The sequence below is a fragment of the Gekko japonicus genome, unplaced genomic scaffold (assembly GCF_001447785.1).
Source record: "Gekko japonicus isolate JY-2015 unplaced genomic scaffold, Gekko_japonicus_V1.1 scaffold281, whole genome shotgun sequence".
Classification (NCBI taxonomy): domain Eukaryota; kingdom Metazoa; phylum Chordata; class Lepidosauria; order Squamata; family Gekkonidae; genus Gekko; species Gekko japonicus.
Window position 1 is genome coordinate 93,828 of NW_015174281.1, and position 26,093 is coordinate 119,920.

At 43.3% G+C, this 26,093-nt stretch overlaps 1 protein-coding gene across 1 annotated transcript in view; it reads right to left on the reverse strand.

Annotated features, from left to right (window-relative positions):
* Positions 1–26,093, reverse strand: part of LAMC1 (laminin subunit gamma 1) — a 161,300-nt gene that overhangs the window by 25,843 nt on the left and 109,364 nt on the right. The window contains exons 8-18 of the mRNA XM_015423874.1: positions 25,848–25,984; positions 24,590–24,712; positions 24,042–24,231; positions 22,595–22,707; positions 18,200–18,421; positions 16,643–16,831; positions 12,673–12,918; positions 10,226–10,379; positions 7,648–7,790; positions 4,068–4,246; positions 1,260–1,416 (exon numbers count right to left, since the gene is read on the reverse strand). Of these exons, the coding sequence (XP_015279360.1) occupies positions 1,260–1,416; positions 4,068–4,246; positions 7,648–7,790; positions 10,226–10,379; positions 12,673–12,918; positions 16,643–16,831; positions 18,200–18,421; positions 22,595–22,707; positions 24,042–24,231; positions 24,590–24,712; positions 25,848–25,984 (1,853 nt within the window). The remainder of the gene's footprint in view (positions 1–1,259; positions 1,417–4,067; positions 4,247–7,647; positions 7,791–10,225; positions 10,380–12,672; positions 12,919–16,642; positions 16,832–18,199; positions 18,422–22,594; positions 22,708–24,041; positions 24,232–24,589; positions 24,713–25,847; positions 25,985–26,093) is intronic.

Consider the following 26,093-nt stretch of genomic DNA (forward strand, 5'->3'; position numbering starts at 1 on the left):
GCACTGCCAACACATTTGGATATTAAACTAAACTTTGCAACACTGATAATACTGAACTCCACTAATGTATCATTAAACATGTTATAGCAAATTAATGGCAGGCAACATTGTTTACAGCTAAACAAAAACGAGTTCTTGCTGTATATGTCTATCATATGAGCGTTAAAGAGGGTTTATTTTTAAGTGCTCCCTAAAATTTCCCAATTTTTCCAGAACATCATCTGGAATGATTGAAATGGTCTGTAGAACAAGGTGGTTCTCACTCAAAAAGAGAAAATATTTCATAGGGGTTTTTTCCTTGTGGTTTTCAAAATTTCCCATTTTTTCCATTGGATAAACTGATCAATTTCTCAGACTTTTTTCATACTATACATTTTGAGGGTGAAAACCTTTGCCTTAAGAAGTGTTTTACTTATTCTAAAAGAGAAAATATTACACAGGAATTTATTTTTAGCGTTCCTCCAAATTTCCAATTTCCCCCCATCAGTAAAATGCGGGAGGGGCACCCCAGGAAAAAAGTATGTGTGGGGAATGCTTTCTTCCCAAATTTTTCTGTTTTTTTAAATCTGGGCCCTCACATCTCTACCTCTAAGACAGGCAATATAATAATAAACATTGAAAGATGGTAAACAAGTTTTCTTCCTTTACCACACTTCTGTTAATTGCACAAGGATGAAAATAAGGCAACTCTGAACAGGTGTTACTGATTTATTCCTTTAACTAAAAGACATGAGTGGGAGTGCAAAAAAAAAAAAAAGAGGCAGGGGGGAGAGGCACTGGCTTCCAGATGATGCTGAGATTTAGACAGTTTGCCAAGGACTGGGCAATAGTGAACCTGAAAGAACCTTGAGTGAAAAATTATCCTGATGTTGCACATTAATTTGAGGAAGCTGCCTTTAGAAACCCCTAAAACATCTCTAGGCTTCTTCAGAGACCAGTAGAATGATTACAGCACAAACTTTTCAAATTCCTCACTGCAGCTCACTTCTTGTGTGAAACTTCTGGCTTTTCTCATCTCTGACATAAACAAAATGCAAAGAACAAGCCTCCCTTTATGCATCTTTTAAATTACCACCTATAGAAAAGGGATTTTAAAATTTGGTCTCAGACAAGATATAAGTGATTATGTCCTTCCCATGTCGAGCACTAGAGGCACAGTACGCAAACATTACTTTCAAAGATCCTGCCTCCCATGAAACATTTTATGGGTGACTAAACAGTGCGAGGTATTCTTGGGAGTAATGAGAGTATCCACCTACCTTTGTTGTTTTGGGCATTCCGAAGCAAGTCCGTGACCTCTCTCTCTGCTTCCTTCAACCTGTCTTCAAAGGCCTGATCTGTTATGGTTTCATCACCTGTTCCTAGGTTGGCTATAAGGTTTTCCAGCTCCTGCAACCTCTCTCGCTGTTCTGCCACCTAAACAGGAAGGAGAGACAACGGAGAGAGAAGGAAAGGCTAAGGGGCAGTAGAGACAGGTCAGATGCCAAGCATTTAAGACTCCAGCAGGTGTCGCTCAGTCTCTGTGCAAATAGGTATAGGTAGGAAAAGTAGGATTCCTTCAACATGACTGCAAGCTTTCAGATCACTATCACAGAATTCTCATGAGGCCAGGCATCCATTAAACTTGTGAAAAGTGCACTACAGAAAACTCGAGAAGATGTATAGAAAGCACCTAGGTGAGAAGCAATGTCAACACTCAACATGGAATGGCCTGCCTGAAGAGGTCAGGAAGGCTGCCACACTTCTGTCATTCAGCAAATGACATGAAGCAGAATCGTCCAGGAGGACATTTCTACAAAGGTAACAGGGCTATACTATAATGGAATGGTTCAGGAAGGGAATAGGACTATGCACTATACCACTGTGTATGGTATGTATTAATTGTTTATTGTATGTGTGCCCTCCACCCTGGAATTCACCTCAATATTGTAATAATTGGGACTGCACACCAAAGGCTCCAGGAGCTTTCCATGCTAGTAAAGGATTGGCAAAGTAAAAACTACAGGGAAGGAAATCATTGCTTCCCCCAAGTACCCAGTACCTCAGTGCTTACAAATGCAAATAAATGGTTCTGGCCGAAGAAAGAGTATACAGGTTACCTTACCACCTCACAGCCTTGCTATATTGTCCCACCCAGGGACAGAGACTGCTAAAGCCAGATGGCTAAATAGTTTTTTTATTCCTCTTAAGTGGTCCTAGAAGGGGCGGTGAGACTATAAATTCCCTAGAAAGTGTATTTTGTCTCTTCCATCTTGCTCTATTCTCTGGGCGAGCACAAACCATGAAGGACTATGCCTTCTAAAAGAGATTCCATCTTGACCAGATGTCAAGGAACAATGGGAGAAGTCCAAAGTCTGAGAACCAAGGTAATGAAGGACTTTTAAACGCAGCTTCGAGAATTATTTGACTATCTAAATATAACATCTGCTATGATAAGTTTAGGGTTAGAAGGACTGAACGTTCACTTTTTCTTTATAACCTTGCTCAGCCTGATGCTGTACAGACCACGTGTATGCTTTTGATTAATTTCTGAACTTCCTTATAATTTGAATGCTCAAAGCCTGGTCTCTGGACCCACACCACATTTATCTGGTCCCTCTATCTAAAGAGTAGTAAAGGGGTGGGGGAAGTGGGTGAACTTGCCATCACTGAAGCTGGAACACTCCAAAGTACAACACTGTGATAGATTGCCCCTGCACTAGCTTGGAAGAGTGAAGCAGGAAATGCAGCAATTAGACAGTGCCTTTAAATGGCAATGCAGATACAGAGTGCTAGATGAACAAATCCGTCTAGCACGAGACACTCTTTCAGATTTCTTGGTGGCAGTGGTTACTACTCAAAAAGAAGATGATAACCACAAAGGAGTGAGGGGGTTTCCTTGCTGGATAGAAAAACAGGACAGCAGCAGGAGCTCTTCCAAGCTCCTGAGACTTGAGGGAAAGGGGCTTGCAAAACCGTTGCATCACAGTACGTACCACCCTACTCTTACTGCATTGTTTTCTACTTATGTAGTACCATTTTCTGCATTGTTTGACATATCCAGTCTGATACGTTTTTGCATTGTTTTTAATATTGTGATTGTAGTTCTATTTGCATTATTAAATGCCTCATGCTATTTGACTGCATTCATTTACACTGTGAAATCTGCCTTGAATTTCAGTTGGAAAGGCAGGCTTATAAAATAAATAATAAACAAATGTAAACAAATGGATTGCATTCCTTGGGAACATATGCTCTATTCTCCTCTGAAGCAATTTCCCCACTCCTTTCCCAGCACTAACCATGGCTTCATATTAAATAAGCAACACCAATGCAAACCATGGTTAACATAAATCAGGCTTCCACAGAAGTATGATTTGCAGTGATGCTTGATAGCTTGGTTTATAAGAGCAGGGAAAACAGGTGCAAAGCTCACCCTAGGGGAGGGGGGTAAGAACCTGAGGCTTAAGTTCCCTAGCAGTTTCCTGACTTGCAAACCATGGCTTGCAGAAAAGCAAACATTACATGGGATAAAAATGACATGGGATCAAAAACAATGCAAGAAATAAGGACAAGAGCCAAGGAACTAACCGCCTCCCCGGTTCAATTGATAGCGGAAACCAGTGTTCCCTCTAAGCTGAGCTAGCGTGAGCTAGCTCACAGATTTTTAGCCTCCAGTTCACACATTTTTGTCTCAGCTCAGGAAGGAGGGCTCCAAAGCAAACTAGTTTATGCAGGAGCCAGATCGCTTGCTCACAACTTTCATGCCAGTAGCTCACAAAGTACAATTTTTGCTCACAAGACTCCACAGCTTAGAGGGAACATTGGTGGAAACTGGAAACATATCCTGATGTAACGTAGGCTCTCTCCACTTAAAACTTCTGGGTGAATAAAGAAGTTTAGATAGCATGTAAAGGCGGCCTGGCAAATGAACATTCACGAAACCTTGGAGTTTCATGAATAACATTTGTTATTTGTTATTTTTAGCATAAAATTCCATCTTGTTCCAGACCCGCTTGTGCTGTACCCCCATCCAGCGTATTTCCCTGCCTACAAAGTAAACAAGGCATGAACACACAATCTCCAACCTTATCTTTCACCAATCTGTAACAGGCAGGACACTCTTGGCAGCCTGGCCAGGACCGGTTGTAGAAGTAGTTCTCTTCACACTGGTCACAGCGAGTCCCCACAAACCCTTGTTTACACTCGCAGCGACCATCCTCTTTACACTGAAGGGAATGGGAACCCTCAGGGTCACAGTCACATGCTGAGGAAAAGAAAGAAGAGTAAAAATCATGATGAGGCAGAGGCAAGAAGAGACTAAACTTGATGGAACTGATCTCTTCCTAAGTGTACACAAAGAGCTCTGTGGTACTTTAAAGACTGACAGATGTCAGCATCTTAATCTTCGAAGTGTCGCTAGTATTTGTTACATAAGAACATAAGAGATGCCAATGTGGGATCAGGCCAAAGGCCCATCCAGTCCAACACTCTGTGTCACACAGTGGCCAGAAATACCAGGTGCCACCAGGAGGTCCAGCAGTGGGGCCAGGACATTAGAAGCCCTCCCACTGTTGACCACCCCCCCAAGCACCAAGATGACAGAGCATGAGTTGCCCCAGAGTCCCTATCTATACCTTGTGGCTAACAGCCACTGATGGACCTCTGCTCCATATGCTTATCTAATTCCCTCTTGAAGCCGTCCTGTGGCAGTGAATTCCATGTGTTAATCACTCTTTGGGTGAAGAAGTACTTCCTTTTATCCGTTCTAACCCGACCGCTCAGCAATTTCATGTTAGTCTTAAAGGTTTCACAGGACTCAAGTGTGTTACAAAGACACACAAACAAAACCCTTAGAATCATGGCTGGAAAGTGCTGTTAGGTCACAGCTGACCTAGGGCAACCCCACAGGGTTTTCAAGGCAAGAGACATTCAGAGGTGGTTTGCCTTTGCCTGCCTCCCCGTCACAATTCTGGTGTTCCCTGCAGGTTTCCCATCCAAAGTAGTAGCCAGGGGCTAGCTCTGCTTAGCTTCCAAGATCTGATGAGATCACGCTAGCCTGGGCTGTCCAGGTGAGGGCAGAATCACTGCTAGCCCACTAGAAACTTGATATGCTTAGTTCTCACAAACAGCAGGTGATCAAAACTGCATTCAGACTGTACCAACTTCAGCTGGGATCTTGCTTGAGCAAATACTCCTCCAGACAAAAATTTCCCTGTGCACAGGAAAACCAGCATATCACGCAGACGTTTAGGCTGCCTCAGAGAAAAGGGTTCTAGCCTAGTCTTCTCCCCAATATGGTGGGGATGTGCCACCTCATTTGCTCTTCACAAGAACCAGGTCATACGAGGGTTGCTTCTTGCATCACGCTTTGATGCATTCAATCCATTCAAGTGAGGCCATGCTCATGTTCCACCATGTAACAAGAGGAACATCTTTAGTTATCATGAATTCCCATTCATCTTCAAGTTTTGCTTACTGGAACAACAAGAAGATAAACCTGGGAGCCTGATGTGGGCCCCAACCCTATCTCCTTACAAATCACAGTGATTGGAAGCCAGAAGCGTGGCTCAACGCGCATTCTCCCTCCCTTCTCCAGAGTGATTCCCTCTCCTCCATCCTTGCCAGCATTAAACGTGGCTTCAATTTCATGTGAACCATTGCAAACCAAGCCTCCTAAACTGACTTCAATGCTCTGTTTCAATCTTTGCTTTATGAGGACACTATGGGTGGTATCAATGCATATTCAGTACTAGGGATGGGCATGAACTGAGAAATGAACTGCAGTTGGAGCACGAATCAGGATGGTTCGTGGATTTTTTTTTTGAACCAGTTCGTTTGGTCATGTCATTCCCGAATGCAAAAACAAACAACTTTTTTCCCATGGAGGTTCATTTGGTTTCTTAGAGTGGTTTGTTCTCCAGACAGCCTGGCGCTGATTCAATCAATTCCTTGGCAATGCTGGGGGTGGACTTATGGAGAGGCCCAGAAACACCCGTAGCAGTTGTCTATAGCTTGATTGGCAGCTCTGGGAGCCAACCACGGAGCTCCCGTTCTGCTCTATAGGAGCAGATTGTATATATAATACCACACCCTGACTCAGCTGCTTTCCCTTTGCAGCAGGAAGAGAGAGGAGTTAGTCGTGTGAGAGCGAGTTAGGAAGAATTGTTTGCTGCATGGCTGATTTAAGGGAAGGCTAGAGCTGAGCTTTCCTGGGGGACCTGCTTTGGGGGGCTATAACTCAGACATCTCAAAGCCAATCTTTGCTAAACTTGGAGAGTGGGTGGAGGAGAACCTGCTGAAGACTCCCTGGGAGTCTGGCATCTCTAACTCGCAAGGGGCTTGTTCTACCACCTCCCAAACTCTTTGTAATGGCCAATGGATTAATATAATAAATTTACTTGTACTTGTACCTCCCAAACTCATGAACTAAATGAACCACAAACTGGTTTGGGAGACAAGAAAAGTTAGTGGTTCGTGTAATCAAACGAACCACCATTTTACGGGTTTGTGCCCATCCCTATCCAGTATACAATGGTGCTTAACACAAGGAAGAAGAGTGGAGGAAATGGCTCTGGAGAAGAGCGCCACAGCAGTTAGTTCTCTGGCCAGCTCTGAATTTGTAAAGAACCAGCACCAAAGTAAACATTTCATTTGTTCTTAAAATATTAAGAAAGCAGAGACTGGAAGATTTAAATACATTCCTATGTATGTCCCAATTTTACACACTTTTGCATGTTCTCAAGTCTGAGTTAGAGTCTAAAAGCCACATTCCACAGTAGAGGCGTAGGAGTCATAAAAAATAGGTCAGTTCTGGGACAAAATTCAGCACAAGTGTTTGTGACAAGGAGCAGCAGATGGTTTAAAAGTAAATGTAATCAGAATGCCCTGGAGGGAGAGAAAGACAGACATGTAGGACGCATACACACACACAAAACAAACTATCCTCACTGGACTTGAAGTTCACATACAATGCCAAGAAACAGACAAAAGGAAAAGGGAAATATGGCATCATACTCTCTGCCAGGAATGAACAGCCACAGGAAACTTGTTTCTGCCCTCCCTGCCAAATGAACTTTTCTTCAGCTGCTGGTTACTAGGATTAGCAAGTGCCACCATAAAATCCCACACAAAAATCCTTTTGGCACCTCCCCTTTACTCAAACAAGATCCAACCCAAACATTTTATGAAAATATGATTTGCCCAGCTCCACTGCCACCCAAGGATGACTTGGGCCTCTGGAATTCCCCCCCCCCACACCCTCTTGATGGTCTTGCCAGCTATCCTGAAACTGCAGAAGTATGGGGGGAAATGCCCTGGGCTCTGCCACGAACCAAAGGACCACGTAAGTGCCACCTCCATCCAAGCAAAACTGCTGCCAATGGAAGATTAGCCAGGCCCTAATGGGACATAAAACCAAAGAAGGTTCTGATGCTGTCAAACCAATCTCATATCCTTCTTCACCCCTCTTTGCCTATCCTATCTGTTTGGTTGTTAAGCCTGAGGGCAGGGCCTCTATTCATACAAACCACTTTGGGAGATGGTTTCTTAAAGCATAAAATATAACAAGTCAACCAAAAGCAAGCCGATCCAGAGGAAGTGGAGGAAGACCACAAACAGATGCAAAATGAGAGATGGGAAAAAAATGTGTTCCCCGCTCCCCCTTACGTTTGCAGCCTTCAGGACCAAATCCAAAATGGTTGGCCTCACACCTCTCGCAACGCTGGCCAGTGATCCCTGGCTGGCACTCGCACTGCCCGGTCTGTATGTCACAGTGTCCGTTAGTGGAACCCAGAGGATGGCAGTCGCACCTAGGGGGAATGAGGCAGTGAGCGGCTTTGAGCATCATATACAAGCACATGGTTCAGAACACACCACCACCAGGATTTCAGGTTCCCATCAAACATGATTCCCACTTTTCCCAAGAGCAGTTCACTGTACTACTAGAACAGGTATGGAATAAAATGTCATATGTCAATTACTATCTTGCAACAAATGCATATGATCAAAAGGAACTTAGCCACACACAAATTAACCGAGTAACCAATCCTTCAAAGTCCATAGTTTGTAGAGCATAAATCCTTAGTCTCAAAATATAAGAATTAAAAACCTGTAGTCTAACCAGTGGTTTAGCTCTTCTGAACTTATGTGTAAAATAAATACAAGCCACACAACAATGTTTTTAGTTCTCTTCTTAGATAACACAACTTGCAAAATCTGCTTTAAAAAGAACATTATCAAACTCATGGTGTTGCCTACCCTCCCTTTTCAGCCCAGAGTAAATATTTCGATTGCACTTTCCAGCTGCACCCAATTAGAAGCATGGCCTTATACTAATCATAGAAACCCAGCAACTAATAATGTGGCCTGGTTGCACAGAGCAAATATTTACAATCACCAAGCTCCCTTTTGGCTCTAATTCTCTGAGTAGTTTAACTGTTGTTTTTGTTTGTTTGGTTTGGCCTAAATTCTGTTATCTTAATGCTGGTGAAAATTCAATAATAAATCAGGAGTCAACGGACCCCATTTTTAGTGTATTATTATTTATCATTGCTTCATGGATGCATGTTTCATTTTACAAAGTAGGATAAGCAGATGACAGGTCCCTGCCCCAGCATGTTTACAATCTACATCTGGATAAAGGGAGACAGACAGAGGCAAGGTGATGGGGTAATACTAGGCATATGTCAGTTGCAAGTACTTTGGGGTTAATTTATGAACGGACTTTGTGGGCAGATGAGAGGGGACGTGTGAAGCCACAGAACAAGGTGGGGATCTGAAGGAAGGAAAAAACCCACAGGTGGTACTGTATAGGTATTCTGGGAAGGAGGTTTCAGGACTAAGAAGCAAAAAGGGAGAAAGGGCAGATATATTTTAAGTGAATTTCTTCTAGAAGCTTCTAACTAAGAGTTGGCTTTAACATAACCTATAACATATCTACTCCTGGACAATTTTTTCATTACCCTATAAACTTGTTTTCCCCTCTTCCTACCAGACAGAACTTTGCTTCACCCACCAGTTGTCTGGAGGAAAAAAGGGAAGGGACACTCCTCCTTTGTCATCCACCAGAAGAATAAGGTCCACCATCTCCCTTGTCTTGCCTTTTTAGATTCTGAACGAGAAGCAAGGCCTGCCGCTTAGTGACATAAGCCACTTTGAGAGATGATTGTTGGGAAAGCAAGACAATGGGATAATACTAGGCATATGTCAGTTGCAAGTACTAGGGGGTACTAAACAGAACTTTGGGGGCGTAATAAAATTACTTGGGGGGTAATAAACAGAACTAAACCACCACAGAAACCGCATCAGTAGATTGCACATATCCATGTTCAATGTTCCCTCTAAGCTGTGGAGTCTTGTGAGCAAAAATTCTACTTTGTGAGCTGCTGGCATTAAAGTTGTGAGTCAGTGATTTGGCTACTGCATAAATTAGTTTGCTCTGGAGCCCTCCTTCCTGAGCTAAGACAAAAATGTGTGAGCCAGAGGCTAAAAAACTGTGAGCTGGCTCACACTAACTCAGCTTAGAGGGAACACTGTCCATGTTGGGTATGCCTAGAGATGTGAAGGCCCGGAAAAAAACTGGAAAAATTCGGAAAAAAACCGTTTCCCCCCCGGTTTTTTCCCTGAAGCTTTTTTGTTTTTTTCCGAAAAATTGGAAAAATTGAAAAAAGAAAAGAAAAGAAATTGATTATGGAATGTTTTATTTTAACATGATAAATAAAATATTTTAAGACAAGGTGTTCAAATATTTTCCAAATCATTTCTAAAATATATAATGGTATCAGATTGATCTAATTTCTGTGCACTGAGGACAAGCAAGTCCTAGGTTACAAACTGAACTCTCCAATGCAAGAACAAGATGCATTTCTTCCTTTAGGAGGTGCGATTGTCAGAAGAAAATAAAAAGGTTTCAGTTTTGTTTTTGCATGTGGATGGGTATTCTATTTGTAATAATTGTTTGGATACACTATATTTTTAATATACTAGTTGTGATAATTTCATGCCAAATAAAAATGTCCATAGTCATATTTTATGTTCCTAAAGTAACAGAATGACTTTCAATCTAGAAAAGACAAAAGAAATGCTAATGTAGCATTTTTTTCAATTTTTCCGAAAATTTCCGTTTTCCCCCGAAAAAAAAACGGGGTTTTTTCCGAGCTTCAAAATTTCCGGAAATTTTACATCTCTAGGTATGCCACCCTGCCTCGAAAGATACCAATGCCAGACCAAACATGACAAAGCTCACCTCTCACAGCCACGCCCACTCTGCAGGTTGTAGAAACCAGGCTCACAGGAACTGCAGGCCCTCTCCATGACATGCGGAAGGCACTCACACTGTCCTGTTACTTGATTACAGTTTGTCTGCACGTTCACTGTGCCGTAAGGATTACAGTTGCAAGCTGCAAGAACAGAAAAAAGGGGAGTATCATCAACATGCGCAATGCGATAAGCAGGGGTTCTGAGATCGCTTCTGGATAAGGGGATGGAAGGGTGAAAGAAAGAAAGCTCTTACATCTCCCTTTCCAGGGGAAAGGCAAAAGATAGTCTTCTGCAAAATTCTAGTCTGTTATTTCAATGTTTCCTTTACGCAAGACATGATATGTGTGTTTATGCAATATCCCCAAGGGGGGAAAAGACAAGAAGGTTATTGTACAAGTTGAAGACAAAAAAAAGTCAAATAGTACAAAAGGTCATCATTACTAATAGAGGAACCATCTTGTAATAATCAGCTAAAGGCGTCCACTGATTCTAGCAAACATCCCTTATTTGGCCTGCTCACCTCATTCTATCAAGTGCCCTTTATTCTGAACCTTCTTCCAAGAAGCTCACGATGGTATACTTGATTCTGCCTTCCCCATTTTACTCTCATATCTCTATGAGGCAGGACAGCCTAAAAGTATATAGCTAAGCCTAAGACCACGCAGTGAATTACCATGGAAGGAAGGATAGGGATTCGAACTCTAGTCTTCCAGATACTAGGTGAATGCTCACAGACTAATTCTAAAGCAGGGCCCTCCAGAATCTCCAAAGTTATTTATCAAGGGAGGGGTATTAGGCGTTTTCTAGTGATGAAGTTTTCGATCCAATGCTTCCATTAATGTAGCTTTAAAAAGCAATTTTAATTGATTTTCATTTCCTGCAGAACCCCCTTTAAAAAACCCATCTAGAACAGTAAGCCATGTTGCCCCAAGGGGATGTAGCAAGAATTTCCCTTCTTCTCTAGTGTGTGAAAGGGGAAATCTGCACAAACTCGAGCTCTGCTCAAGTAAGAGGACAAGAATCAGTTTTTCCAGGTTCCCTTCTTGCCACTGCTCTCTGTGCTACACAAGCATACTACTCTAAACGTTTCCCCATAATAAAAAATAAATATTTATATTTGTTATAATATAACCCTTCCAAATACCCCTTCCCAAAAAATCTGTCAAGATTAGAGATGTAAAATTTCAATAGATTCCAAGGTACCAAGGGGAGGGAACAAATTCCTTTCCAGAAAGAAATGGAATTGTTGGGGAAATGTTAAATGTATGCAATGCTTTCTTTCCTCTCAAACTTAAGCGTCTTTTACTGACTGAACAACATAAAACGCATAATTTACAGCTTAGCATATAAAATCGTATTATTTGGAATATTTATGGTATCTTAAAAAGTATAAATGTCTTCATTTTCTGTTAAGAAAAATCAAGAGCATACCCAGTACTAGAGAAAGTTGCGAACTGCTGCACCCTATGCCAGCATAACACATGTAGAAAACAAATTCTGTAGTAAACACAAGACAGAAACTCTTTCAGATCCTTAACAGGTGGGACTGCTAGCATGTTTGGATACTAAACTAAGCTTTATAACACTGAAAACACTGATGATTATACCTTATTAAAGAAGGTACATTATACCATATTGTTGCCAAAATTGCTTGCATTTAAACAAAAGTACTGAAAGTGTTGTATGTCTACAGTAGAATAGCCCCCCCAAGAAAAGCCCCCCCCCCCCCCCCGTACTCCTTGAAATTTCCCAGTTTTTCCATTGGAAAATCTGAGGAAGTCTTCAGACTTTTAGAATGAGTGAAATGCTTTCTAAAGAAGATTCTTCTCACTCAAAAAAAAAATTCTCACAGGAGGTCCCCCCCCTTTTCTATTTTTTGTTGGAAAAACTAGAAAAAATTCCTCAGAAATAAACTGGGGACGGGACGACTTTACCACACAAATGTTTACATTTTTTCCAGGCCTTCAAATTTCCAGTCAAAATGCCCCCAAAATGATTTGAGGATTGTAAAGTATTTAAATAATTCAACATTGGTCCTTTGGATTAATTACATCTGCTCACATTTCACTCTTCATGGGAGCATTGCACAATAAAATTTGTTTCATAAATGTTACAGATGTGAGGGGGACACGAAGGGCAAGAACACTGCATTTTTCCATTGCATGCAAAAAGTTCTAGAAGGGCAACTTTCTAAGATTAGGGTGTGGGCGCATGCCCCCTGGATCACAGCTACGGCGTGTTGTGAACCCCTGGTTTTTAACGTAGGAAAAGGTTTCAGGTAGCCAGCACTGGGCCAAAGTAAAATACCCCCCCAATGTTAGGACCAACCAAAATGACACAGAACAACATGCAAGATTTCAAGCTTGGTTGATCCTAATAAAAAAGCTGTTACGTGTTTCTTGCTTTTTGATTATCCACAGGAACAACACTTACCTTTGCATTTGTCCTCCGGATCTGGAGCTAAAGGATTCCCAAAGAATCCATCTTTGCACCGGTCACAGTAGAAGCCAGCTGTATTGTAGATGCATTTCAGACATTCTCCTGTCAAGCGGTTGCAGTTACCAACAGCGTTGGGGTCAATGTTATCACTGCACTGACAGAGGCGGCAAAGCCGGACAGGGCCGTTCTCACCAAGAGGGTCCCCAAAATAGCCATCATCACACAGCTCGCACCTTTTACCTGCAAAGGTAGAAAGTAAGGATTTTTTTTTCCAAAAAAGGATGATGATTCCAGAGGGATAGCTGTGTTAGTCTGTTCCTCAAAAGTAGCTACTGTTCCTCAAAAGCAGGTATATATATTAGAGCTGGTGCAATGAGAAAAACAAGCCAAGAAAATAAGCCTGAACTTCAGAAAGAAACAAGGTCTTGTATATTCTGACAAAGCAGATGAACTTCAGAAAGAAACAAGGGTTTGTATCCTCTGACAAAGCAGCTTTTCCATGCTGGAGGAGGCTGTTTTAGTTAATCCCCTACACTGCAGCCTCCCAATCCCCCCACTTCCCCCCTGTTCCTTTGGATCCATTGTTTGGGGGAGGGTGGAGGAAGTGAGGGAGCTGCTTTAACGTGCTTCTGCTGGGGCTGTTTAGGATTCCAGCCCAAGTCTGCACCTCAGCAGTTCAGACTGATAACAAATACAAAGAACTCCATCCCTATCCAGTATTCAGAAGGGCTCTGTCAAACTGCTTCTGTTCCGGCTTGGGCAACTCCTCCAGACAGATCTGGAAGCTATCCGGGGACAAGTACATAGGTTGAATCATTAGAAAAGAATCACAATCCTTATTGCTTTTTGGCTGGGGAACAATTTTAAACTATCCAAATACAGGTGGTGGAAAGAGAAAATGAAGTGAATTCTCCTACTGATGACGCCCTGTTTAATTACTTCCCTCTGCTTCCCTAGATCACTCCTATGTCTTGAAAGCAGAGATGCCAAACTGAAAATGTTCTGAAAGCTACACCCCTCATGTAACTAATACTCAGTGGCAATACTTAGTCCTTCCTCCCAGGGGTTAAATGTCAGAATTCACTCCACAATTACACAGCCAAGCTCTCCTTGATGCAAACTTCTAATTTATTTATTTGATTATTTTAGTTGCCGTGACTTAGAATGCTTAAACAATATAATGAATGAAAAACCAACAAAATCAAATAATACGTAAAAAATATCAAAATACATGACTCTGCACCTTACCAAACCAGCCCATAACGGGGGGGGGGAGCTAGGCAGACAATAAAAGGTAGCAGGTTTGTAGCCACGGAGTCCTCGGGATGGAAGAGACCATATAAGTTATCTAGTCCTACAACCCTGCTCAAGTGCAGGAAATCCAAAGCTAAAGCATTTCCAGCAGATGGCTGCCCAGTTTCTGCGTGAAGGCCTCCAGCGTGGTGGAGGTTTCCCTCCACTTCAGAGAATTGATTCCATTGTCAAACTGCTCAGACTGTTAGGAAGAACCACCTAATATTTAACCAGGATATGCTTTCTTGTCACTTAAGCCCATTATATCTAGTATTTCCCCTCTTCCATCTGACAACCTTTTAGGTAATTTCAATAGCATGATAAGCCCTGAAAGTATATGGTGGCTCAACTCCTGGTGTGGAGTGTACAAGGAGTTCCCTGGTTTTATATGTAACTAGGAGTAATGCTCGTTGTGGGAAGAAATACAACGGGATCTAGAAGGAAGCTCCAGATGAGTGTCCCGACTGTGGCTGGTGGGGTGGCAGAGGGAAGCGGAAAATGGAGGGAGGCAAGCCATGTTTCTTTTCTTCTGCTTAGCTATAAGGCAGGGCTGTCTCAAGTCATCTTGCTGCCCCAAGTGGGTAGAATGGGAGAACAGCCTCATGGTAACAGATATGGTTCTCTCTACCTCTGACATTTTTTGAGGGGGAGGGGGGGTGTTATGCAGTGGCAGCTAAGGTAGAAAAGCACCTCCTCCTGTGCCATGTTTTCTGGGTTCCAAGGGTCTGGAAAGTAGTTCCATAGCTGATTACATGGTTGCCAACTCTGGGTTGGGAAATACCTGTAGATTTGAGGGGTAGAGCCTGGGGAGGGCAGGATTTGGGGTGGGGAGGGACCTCAGTAGGGTATAATGCCATAGAATCCACTGCCCAAAGCAGCCATTGTCTCCAGGAGAACTGATCTTGGTAATCTGGACATCAGTTTTAATAGCTGGAGATCTCCAGGTGCCACCTGGAGGCTGGTTTATGTTAATTTGGGGCTATGCAGTCACAGCTAAGGTAGAAAAGATATCCTGTGCCGCGTTTTCTGGGTTCCAAGGGTCTGGAAAGTGGTTCCATAGCCAATTACATGCTTGCCAACTCTGGGTTGGGAAATACCTGTAGATTTGAGGGGTAGAGCCTGGGGAGGGCAGGATTTTGGGTGGGGAGGGACCTCAGCAGGGTATAATGTCATAGAATCTACTGCCCAAAGCATCCATTGTCTCCAAGAGAACTGATCTGAGTCATCTGGACAACAGTTTTAATAGCTGAAGCCCTGACTGCTATGTCACATTGGCTTACAGGGGCCATCTCAGCAGGATATAAGGACATATTTTCTCCAGGGAAACTGATCTCTGCCATCTGGAAAGCAGTTGTAATTCTGAGTGATCTTTAGCCCTCACCTGGAGATTTGCAACCATGGTTTCCCCCAACAGACACTAAGGGGAAATTTATTTTACCTCAGAACATCAACAGCAAACTGTTTAGAATGTTAGCAATTAATCGGATTGTTGTGTTTTTATTGCTTTATGTAAATTTTAATTTATTTTATTGATGACTTATACGACTGTATTGTACACCGCCCTGAGCCTGGTTTCACCATGGAGGACGGTTGATAAATTTTATGAAATAGTTAAAAAGTCTATGATTAAATGGGCACAAAACTTAAGTCATAAAATTGATTTAGACCAACGGTTACAGATATGAAAAACAAATGTAAAAATTACCAAAGCAACTGTATATAAAGAAAATATTTACAAAATGTTTTATAGATGGTATATGACTCCAGATAAACTAGCAAGATTTATCCTAATTTATCTAATAATTGTTGGAAGTGTAAAAAGGCTGCTGGTTCATTTTTCCATATCTGATGGACATGTGATAAGAGTTAAAAAGTACTGGTCTTGGATTCATGAAATGTTACAAAAATGCTAGAATGTATTATACCTTTTACACCTGAATTATTTTTATTGACTATAAGACCAGAAAACTGTAAAAAAACAAGACTTTTATCTTATTATACATGTATTGACAACTGCAAGAATATTGTATGCTAAATATTGGAGGAAAGACGAAGTACCTTCAAAAGGAGAAATGCTAAGCAAAACGCTTAAAACTGCTGAGATGGATAAACTGACTTTATTTTTGAGAGGACAAGAAGAAGGGAGATTCCTGAGTACATGGGTCAAGATTTTATAAATGGTTCGAAAATTACAGTAAATGAACAATATAGATTTATAATCCCATTTGGAGACATTTTAGAATTTAGATTTAACTATAATGCAGAACATCTAGGTATAAGTATATGGTGATAAAAACCGATTCATATACATTTATACAATGTAGGAGGTATGGTAACAGATATAATTAGAAAGTATATGTAACCCCCAGTCTGTATGTTGTTTATTGCTGGTTTGTTTCTGTTCGTTTTATATTCAAAATAAAAAATATTTAAAAACAAACAAACAAAAAAACAGTGCTGCTCTCCAATGCAGTACTGCAGGTCTTTGGCATTCAGCATAGCAGGAACCCTGCATCTGTTTTTGGTGTGATGAGTTATAATGAGTTTTATGATGGATCTTAAGTGTATTTTTATGTATTGTGTAAGCCGCCCTGAGCCTGCCTTGGTGGGGAGGGCGGGGTACAAATGGAATAAAATAAAATAAAATAAAAAAATAAATAAAGCAACATACCTGTGGTACCAACCGGGCAGTTAGTACAAACCACCTCCCTGGTTTTGGGCACTATGGCGCAGCTCGAGCCCCCTGGACACGGACATGGTTGACAATCCGAAGAGCTGCCTGTGGTTGCATCTCCATAATAGCCATCACCGCACTTCTCACAGTGAGGACCCGCTGTGTTGTCCCTGCAGTCACATGCTCCTGTATCGAAGAGACAAACAGGGGTGGGAGGAGATTATCCAATGTGATGCGGCTAGCTGACCTGCCGGAGCCTCTTCTGACCCAACCATGTGGTCAGCACATACACAAAAGAACACTGTATGGCTATGGTCTAGGCAGAGGCCTGCAACCCATGCCTCTGCCACCAAATGTGGCTCTTTAAGCTGAAGTATCCTGGAGAGGTAGGTGGGATCACAGAAACACCGCTATGTGAAGGGAATGGTAGGCAAAGATATTCATGGCATTCAAGAACGTCTTAGTGACGCTTCAGAGAAAGGGAAATGACAGAGGTGAACAGCTGCCAGTTATCCAAGTACACGTCATGCACAGATTTATTCCAGTGCACTAAAACAATTGTGCAGGGTGCACCTTTGTATATTTATTACTTATTGTTACACCTTACATGTGCCATTTTCCCAAACAAGGACACATCACAATCAGTGTTTGGGCTGCGGTAACTTTACGGATTATCAATCAACACAGCAATTATCAGTAATGTTAAGATGTATAATTTCAGCTATGCAAATCAGTTCTCTTATATAGGATCTTTTCGCTGACATTGCATTCTAAATTTTGACGCAGTTTGGCTCTTTAATTATGAAAAGGTTGCTTACTCCCTGGGTCAAGAGATAAGGACTGTAGAAAAAAGGGAAAATACTCGTTCGTGATGCAGGCTGTGGAGTTTCAGCCCTGGCTTCCTGGCTCAAAGGTGGCAAAGTCTCGAACCAGAAACTGTGACAATCAGAGCCTGTCACCTTCAGTTCTGCACTGCGATGGCATCTTGCTAGAACAGGCAGCTACTAGACCAGTTCTCTGCTGCCAAGAGTTGCTGCTAGCGCAGTTAGGGAGAAAACAGTACTGCAGCAATGTCAGGTGACTCAATCAGCCAACAAGATTTCACCAGGCCCTATAAAGCTTCAAAAGCAGCAGCTGAGGTAGAAGAAGAAGAGATTGGATTTATACCCCGCCCTTCACTAACCGAAGGAGTCTCAGAGCGGCTTACAAACTCCTTTCCCTTCCCTTCCCCAGAACAGACACCCTGTGAGGTAGGTGGGGCTGAGAGAGCTCTGAGAGAACTGCTTGTGAGATAACAGCTCTGAGAGAACTGTGACTGACCCAAGGCCACACCAGCAGCTGCACGTGGATGAGGGAGGAATCAAACCCAGTTCTCCCAGATTAGAGTCCATGCTCCTAACCACTACACCAAACTGGCTCTCAAGGTCAACTGACTCAAGGTACAGGTCAATACTTCAGTTCCCTGAGATTCCGTGGAAAAGTTCATTCCCATGCTGTTTCTGTGCTTAATTACTATGGCTTGAGCACTCTTTGCACCCCTGAGACAGTTCTTACCCGATTCGGGGTCACAGGTGTCGCTGTGTCCATTGCAGAAACATGGCACACACGGACTATAGGGACCAAGACTAGGGGTTTCCCTCCTGTAGCCCAGGGCACATCGTTCACAGTACTGGCCCAGGTACCCTGTGGGACACGTACAGCTTTCCACCCATGTAGCTGGTATTCCGGACCCAAGTCGAGCACTCGTAATGGTGACATCATCCAGATATGCAGCATCTGAGAGGGAGGGGGGAATGGAGAAAAGCAAACATCAGCATACATGCCTATCAACAAGGTTAACAAAGGACCAAACAACTTGTGACACTGAGGATCTGTCATCAGTCTAGAAAGGGACAGGGGTTCTAGCCTAGCCTTTTCACTAACACACGAGGTTTTCATGCGGAAAAAACTACTTTGTGTGGAAAAGCATTTGACTTCATGAAATGTTATGTACCCTCTGAAATGGCATAGTGAGGATGCAGGTTCACCACCCCAGTAAGACCGAGGTCAAGGTTTACATTGCCCCCCAAGCAGCCTCCCTCCAACTGAAGAGCAACTTAAGCTGGAAGAAGGCTCTTCAGACTCCTTGGACTTGAGCCGAAAGGAAAGGTGGCTTGTAACTACTTCAATAAACAAACGTATAAACTTTGCTCAATGGAGTGACAGGGTGGGGTAAAATCCCACCCCAGTGTTAAAAGATTAACCTCTTAATTAAAAACCTGGGTAAAAAGGAACGTTTCAGCCTGGTGCCTAAAAGGGAGTAGGGCAGGCACCAGGCAAACCTCAAGGGGCACGGCCACAGGCAAGGTGCCCCAGCTGAAGCAGCACCGTCTCTGAAGAGGGAGCCACCGTGAGAGCAGGACTTGTGAGGAGACCTTAGGCGGCAGGCTGGACAACATTGGGACGAGATGGTACTGTAAGGAACTTGATAATTTAGGCTCCAGGTTCTAAGGAGGTGACTGGTCCTTCCTTCAGAACTCTCTTGTTGGGATTCCGGCCTTCCTAGAAGTGCTCCTTCTGCTGATTAGCAACACCTGCAGAGCAATTTCTGATCCTTGGAGATTCGACCCCTTGGGAGACTGTCTTGCAGAGTCTCTATCCCTCCTTCCTAGTTTTCTTCTCACAGGAGGCGATAATTAACTAGTCGGCCCCGATTGGCTATTGAGGTGCTGGGCAATGCACTGATTCTATGTCTCCATGCTATACCAGTTAAGCATGAAGATGAATATCCTATCAGATGAATAAGACGGACAACTAAAGAATGCCGTTGAGAGATGCTTGAAGATATTAGTCTAAAGTTTTCAGGTAGGCAGATTTTAGATACTAGTAGTGAGGTTTACTTGCTTTATGCCTTTTTGCCTGCGAATGAGTGATTTATGCTTTGCAACACTCCTTAAATTAATACATTTGATTTATATTTCAAGCCGTGTCCGGAATCACTGACTTGAACATAGGTACACCCCAGAATGAGATGGAGAGTGGAAAGCCGAGGCCTTGTAAAGGCAGAGCTTTCGCTCTCGCAAAATGAAAAGGAGAGTGCGTCCTGCCTGCCTGCCTGCCTGCCTGGCTGTTTTCAGTGTCAAGAGTAGGAGGTATCGGGGTGGCATGTACTGACTTGAACATAGGTACACCCCAGAACGAGCTGGAGATGTAAAGGCAGAGCTTTCGCTCTCACAAAATGAAAAGGGGAGTGCGTCCTGCCTGCCCGCGTGGCTGTTTTCAGTGCCAAGAGTAGGAGGTATCGGGGTGGCATATCCCTGCAGGTCCTCTTCCCACTCTATGTGGATAGGACTCTGCATCAGGAAACAGTTTCAAGAAACCGCCCTTCGATACCTCTTAGCTTCTATAAAGCAAGTTTAATGGCATTAACTGTGTGTGAAGCATCCATTGTACAATGTCCAAGATTTCCTATTCCCTACCAAGTGTAATAAGTGATGCCTTTATGGCTAGGGTGTCTGCGCAAAGAGGGACAAGAGAATGCAGCTTTGTGTTCGTGTAACACTGACTCCCTTTCCCCCATCCTTCTCCAGTGATTTTCCTTGCCCCCCTCCCAATCCAGTATTAGCTGTGGAATCACACAATGTGTGCTGAAGCAAGCCCATGATCGGCACAAACCAATTTTGCTCACAGCCATGAATTTCACAACTGTAGCTGCAATCCTCTGGATTATGAAAGAATCATAGTTTGCCCCATTGCAGACATAATACAAAAATCATCGTTAAAGACTGCCAGGAAGGGAATAGAGAGGGGAAATTGCTGAACAGCAAAGGGGAGGCACAAGGAGGAAGCTTGCTTTTCTGACGGTGGCTCCCAGTTTGCAAACCAAGGCAGAGAGTCAACATTATGTTGCCACCTGGCCAGCATATGACATTAAGGTATCAGAGAAGGTAGGTCCCTTTGCTCAGTAGGGCAAAGAGGCTCTGGTAGGGATGGCAACTTGCCAAACACCCTTCTCATAAAAGCACGGGAGTGGGCAAAGAACGGAGCATTTACTGCCTTAAAAATATTTGCATACATCATTCCTTCTGCATACATGGGCAGAGAAGAGCCCATAAGATCTCCGACCCTTTGCAGAGCAACTGGCCTAAATGACCAACCAACCTGACTTTCTTGGATACTGTCAGCCTCACAACAAAACTCAATACTTACTGGAAGAGGAGAGAGGGGAACTCTCCTCTGAATATTGGTTTCAGGAATCTCTTCTAAGCAGACCTGTATCTTAACAGCTACACCCTGTGCTCCTAGGAAGGGCTCTGCTTCATGTACTCAGCAGATTTTATGGGACTGTATGTTGATGCAGGGATGTTTACATTTTGGGTAGCAGCTCTAGATATCTAACCACAGCCCTAGGTGCCCCTGCACGTTAGCAATGAAAGGAATGTTAATTACGCTGCTGTCTTTCTGCTTTCCCACCATCACCACCACTACCCTGGGTAAAGAAATTTCCCCTAAGTTGTGTAATTTCCCCAATTCTACCCCAAATACCACACCTATTAGACATGACTAGCATTAACTTTTTCTGTACCACATCAGGCTTGAGGAGTTAAGTTATGGCAACCTTACATCATAACACACACATACAGAACCTAAATAATTATGTGGGGAATCAAGGAAGAGTAAACTCACGATCCATACAATGTTGGACTATAAAATGCACACGTTAGCCTTTGGACAATTACAACAACATAAACAGAACTGAGTTAGCCGTGTTTATACAACTACAACAACATAAACAGAACTGAGTTAGCTATGTTTATAAGCAGTCATTGTGAAGAAGGGATAATCCAGTCATCCGGACTCCATCAGATCCTATAGGGTTCAGGCTACAAGGCTGAATCAGCTCTCTAGGAGGGGTCATCAGCAATGTTCCCTCTAAGCTGTGGAGTCTTGTGAGCCAAAATTCTTCTTTGTGAGCTACTGTCATTAAAGTTGTGAGCAAGCCATTTGGTTACTGCACAGATTAGTTTGTTCTGGAGCCCTCCTTCCTGAGCAAAGACAAAAATGTGTGAGCCCGAGGCTAAAAAACTGTGAGCTGGCTCACACTAACCCAGCTTAGAGGGAACACTGGTCATCAGCTAAGCTCTTCTCTCAGCCTCAGTCCCACATACTCCAGTTTAGACTGCAGTAGACGTTGGTCTACTTTTGTAGTGTGATTTACTGAGATAATGAATTGGAAACACTACGGGGACTGAGAAGTGCCATATAAATACTAAATATCATAATTCTTCCACTGCATGTTTCACAACTCTGTTACATACCAACTACATAACAGTGACAAGGGGCATTCCACATAAGTAGCTAACGAACATGGTCCTTATTTGATTAACAGCCAGGAGTCTAACAAACTGTGTTGGTATTCTGGTCCCACTCACCTCTGTGAAACTTAAATATGGCTTCATCTCCTTGCATCCAGAATAGTCATGGGCTCAAACTGGGAAAATTGAGGTTTCGTCCTGGTTTGTGAGGTCCCACGAACTGTGACGAACCTCCCTCACTTCGCGAACCGGTTCAGTTCATGAGGTTCGTGGATCTTCCCCTCCCTCCTTTCTGCTGGCGGCAGCTCCCCAAGGCAAGCAGAATGGAAGGGGGGGGGGAGATCTTGTTCCCTTTAAATGGCGTTCACAATCCATTTCAGTGATCCCTTTTGCTCCCTTCCTGCTTCCAAGCTGGCGGGGGGGGGGGGGGGGGGAGCAAGAGGGATAGCTGAAATGGCTTGCGTCCAATGTTGAAATTTTGTGAGATTTTTTCCTGGCTTGTTTTGAACCTTAAGAAAATATAAATAATCCTTATTGCAAGACATTCAGTCTCTGTCTTTATAAAGTAGGCGAATGCCCTGTTCCTCATGTTGTAAGAAGCCTATAGCGCTGGCAGCTTCTTCAGTCTGACCTGCCACGTGGTGTGCTGACTTACTCCTTTCACTGTAGGTCCCACGGATCTTGATAGCCGTTAGGTTATGAAGTAGCCTCTGGAACTCAAACGGTGTCAGAGAAGGCCTCCAGGGATAGTCTGTTGCTTCATGGAGTCTGTGGAGAAAAAGGAGTATCTCTTTTTCAGTAATTCAGACAAGCCACTAAACAAGATTCTTTTACAAACCGCCTCAAGTAACTGCGATGTTATTGTGCTGGGACCTCTGCCTTCCTAAAAAAGAAGAAGAAGAGGAGATTGGATTTATACCCAACCCTTCACTTGGAGTCTCAGAGCGGCTTACAAACTCCTTTCCCTCCCCCTCCCCACAACAGACACCCTGTGAGGTGGGTGGGGCTGAGAGGACTCTGCCTCAAACTGCTCTTTCAGGAACAGCTGTGCCACAGCTTGTGACTGACCCAAGGTCACATCAGCAGGTGCAAGTGGAGGAGTGGGGAATCAAACCCGGTTCTCCCAGATTAGATCCGCACACTTAACCACTACACCAAACTAAGTAACAGTGGTGTATGTGAGTTTTACATCCGACGCTCCAGTTCCTTCCCTACCCCTGTGCTGGTATCCCTGCAGTCCTCTGACAGGGCTGTACTTACTGTAGTCTGCCCGCTACAGCCACAGGATTTGTGACTTGTCCTTCCAGAAAGACTTCCCAAACTGCCCAATCCAGAAGTGACTCATCAGTTCTCAAGCAACTTATTGTACCCATTGCCCCAACTCCTCTGAAGCGCCTTGCTACAGTTTCAACAGACACAAGTCTTTCTTTAAAAATCTGGTGGTCTGGGATTGAACAGGAAAATGTTAGCCTAGATCTGAATTATGCATGAATGGCAGGACAATCTGTGGTCTTTGTTCTAACTGCTCTATTGATATGCAAAATGAGGATATGAAAGGACAATACATGGGAGCTGCAGACCAAATGCAGCCCGTAGGGCAGAATAAGAAACTATATTCAGTGAAAGTGACCTGTAGACTGGACGGAAAGCTCACAATGCAAGCTTTACAACTGAAGACAATAGTGCAATAAAATAAGCGAATAAGTAAACCATTCCTTTCCTTCCAGTTTGGTGTAGTGGTTAAGTGCGTGGACTCTAATCTAGGAGAACCGGGTTTGATTCCCCACTCCTCCACTTGCACCTGGCTGGATGACCTTGGGCAAGCCGTAGTTCTGATAAGAGCTGTTCTTGAAAAAGAGCAGTTTCTGTCAAGAGCTCTCTCAGCCCCACCTACCTCACAGGATGTCTGTTGTGGGGAGGGGAAGGGGAAGGAGTTTGTAAGCCACTCTGGGACTCCTTTGGGTAGTGAAGGGCAGAGTATAAATAAAATCTCTTCTTCTTATAATCTAGGCACGCAGTCCTCAAAATTTTTCATTAAGATTCTGGTTGCAACAGTTTATGTCTTCAGTCACAAGGCACACACAAACACACACTTCCCTCACCTGAAGGCATACTTTAGTGCGTTCTCACTAGGATAAGAGTTGCCTTGAGCAATGAGAGGTATAGACACTCTCAGTCCAGCACCTTCAAGAACTATGTCCTCAGCAGAAAGGCGTGTATCCCGCCTATCAACCCGAAAGGAGAACGTCAAGTTTTGGCCATAACTCAAGACTTGATTCCCAAGGAACTTGCCTAAAAGGGGAAGAGAGAAAAAACATGTGAAAGGTATAAACTTTAACTGCAAATATTATTATACTACTAGGGTGCCCAGCTCTGGGTTCGGAAATACCTAGAGACGGGGTAGCTCTGGGTTCGGAAATACCTGGAGATGGGGTGGTGGTGGAGCCTGGGTAGGGCAAGGTTTGGGGAGGGGAGGGACTTCAATGGGGTACAAGGCCATAGAGGTCACCCCCCCAAAGCAGCCATTTTCTCCAGGGGAATTGATTACCTGGAGATCAACTGTAATAGCAGCAGATTTCTGGGTGCTCTCTGGAGACTGGCAACCCTATTATGAGTATGTCTAAACAACCATACCGCTCTTGCTAGGTACCTGGTGCAATGAAATAGATGGGAAAGGGCGTTTCCGAGACCACAGAGATTTCTTGCGTTTCAGCAATCCACTGAACTGAGACTTCAGAGCCATCCCGCTGTTCAGCATGCCAGTCTTCCTCTCCTGATAAACACAAGTAGAAAATTAAGGGTAAAAGTGACCCACCACTTCCCACATTAACGAAGGAAACACCAGATGTGCTATTTGGTGTTTGCATTTTAAGCTGACTGGCAAAGCCTGTACTATGAGACAGAAGCAACCCTCAACTGGAGTTCTGAAATAATTTGTTGTGACAAAACACCATGGTGGTGGTGGAGGAGGAAAGTGCCATCAAATCACAGCTGACTTATGGCGACCCCGTGGGGTTGTCAAGGCAAGAGATGTTCAGAGGTGGTTTGCTATTGCCTGCCTCTGCATCACAACCCGGGACTTCTGTGGTGGTCCTCCCATCCAAATACTAGCCAGGGCCAACCCTGCTTAGCTGCTGAGATGAGTTTCGGCTAGCTTGGGCTATCCAGATCACTTGGGTATCAAAACACCATAGACCAATACATTCCAGAGTCCCAGGGCTCTTTTTGTAGCAGGAACTCCTTTGCATATTAGGCAACACACTCCTAATGTAGCCAATCCTCCAAGAGCTTACAGAGCACTTCTTACAGGGGCTACTGTAAGCTCGGAGGATTGGCTACATTAGGGGTGTGTCGCCTAATACGCAAAGGAATTCATGCTACAAAAAGAGCCCTGATTAAAACTATTTCTTAGAGGCAAAGTTAATTATTTGTGGTCAGCAGATACTGTTACTTCTTGCTGTTGGGACTAGCTCGGCTTCTCAGAAAAGCTCTTTAACGTGAAACACAGAGGGCCACAATATTCTTCAACAAAATTCCACTGAGTTCAAAGGAAGACTCTGCTAAATTTAAAACAGCTGTTTTTTAAAAAATAAAATAAAAGCACAACTCATGAAAGGTATATCCTTGCATGGTTTATACTCCTGATTGCTTGGCAAACGGAACATACTATAAAAGTTACCATTGCCAAACTAATTTGCTGCAAAATCTACATGATTCTTGTTGCTGTCTTATCAGTTTATAGTTTTACCTAGATTTGATTTATATGGTTGGAATGCTTAAGTATGTTTGATCATAGTTCGCTTGGAATGTGGCATGGTTGCCACAGAAACATAAATTATTTTAAAGCTTTACAGTTTGCAAGATATTACACATGTCTTATTCATGTCAGACTGAAAACCTGAATTTACCGATCTGGAAACTGGAGGTAATTCTGTAGATACTGTAGCCAATGGCATTGGTACAGACCGATGAGTGTCCAAAGCAGAAGCAGGGAGTACATCCCCTGGGATTGGCTTGATCCAGATTAAAAAAGCCAGGTTTACACCTAAAAAAAACCCACAAAAATTTGTATTCAGTTTCCACATGCCCTTTCTTCTGCATCCATGCACACATTTTTAGTAGTCTCATTTAACTGGATCACAAGCCACAGTGAC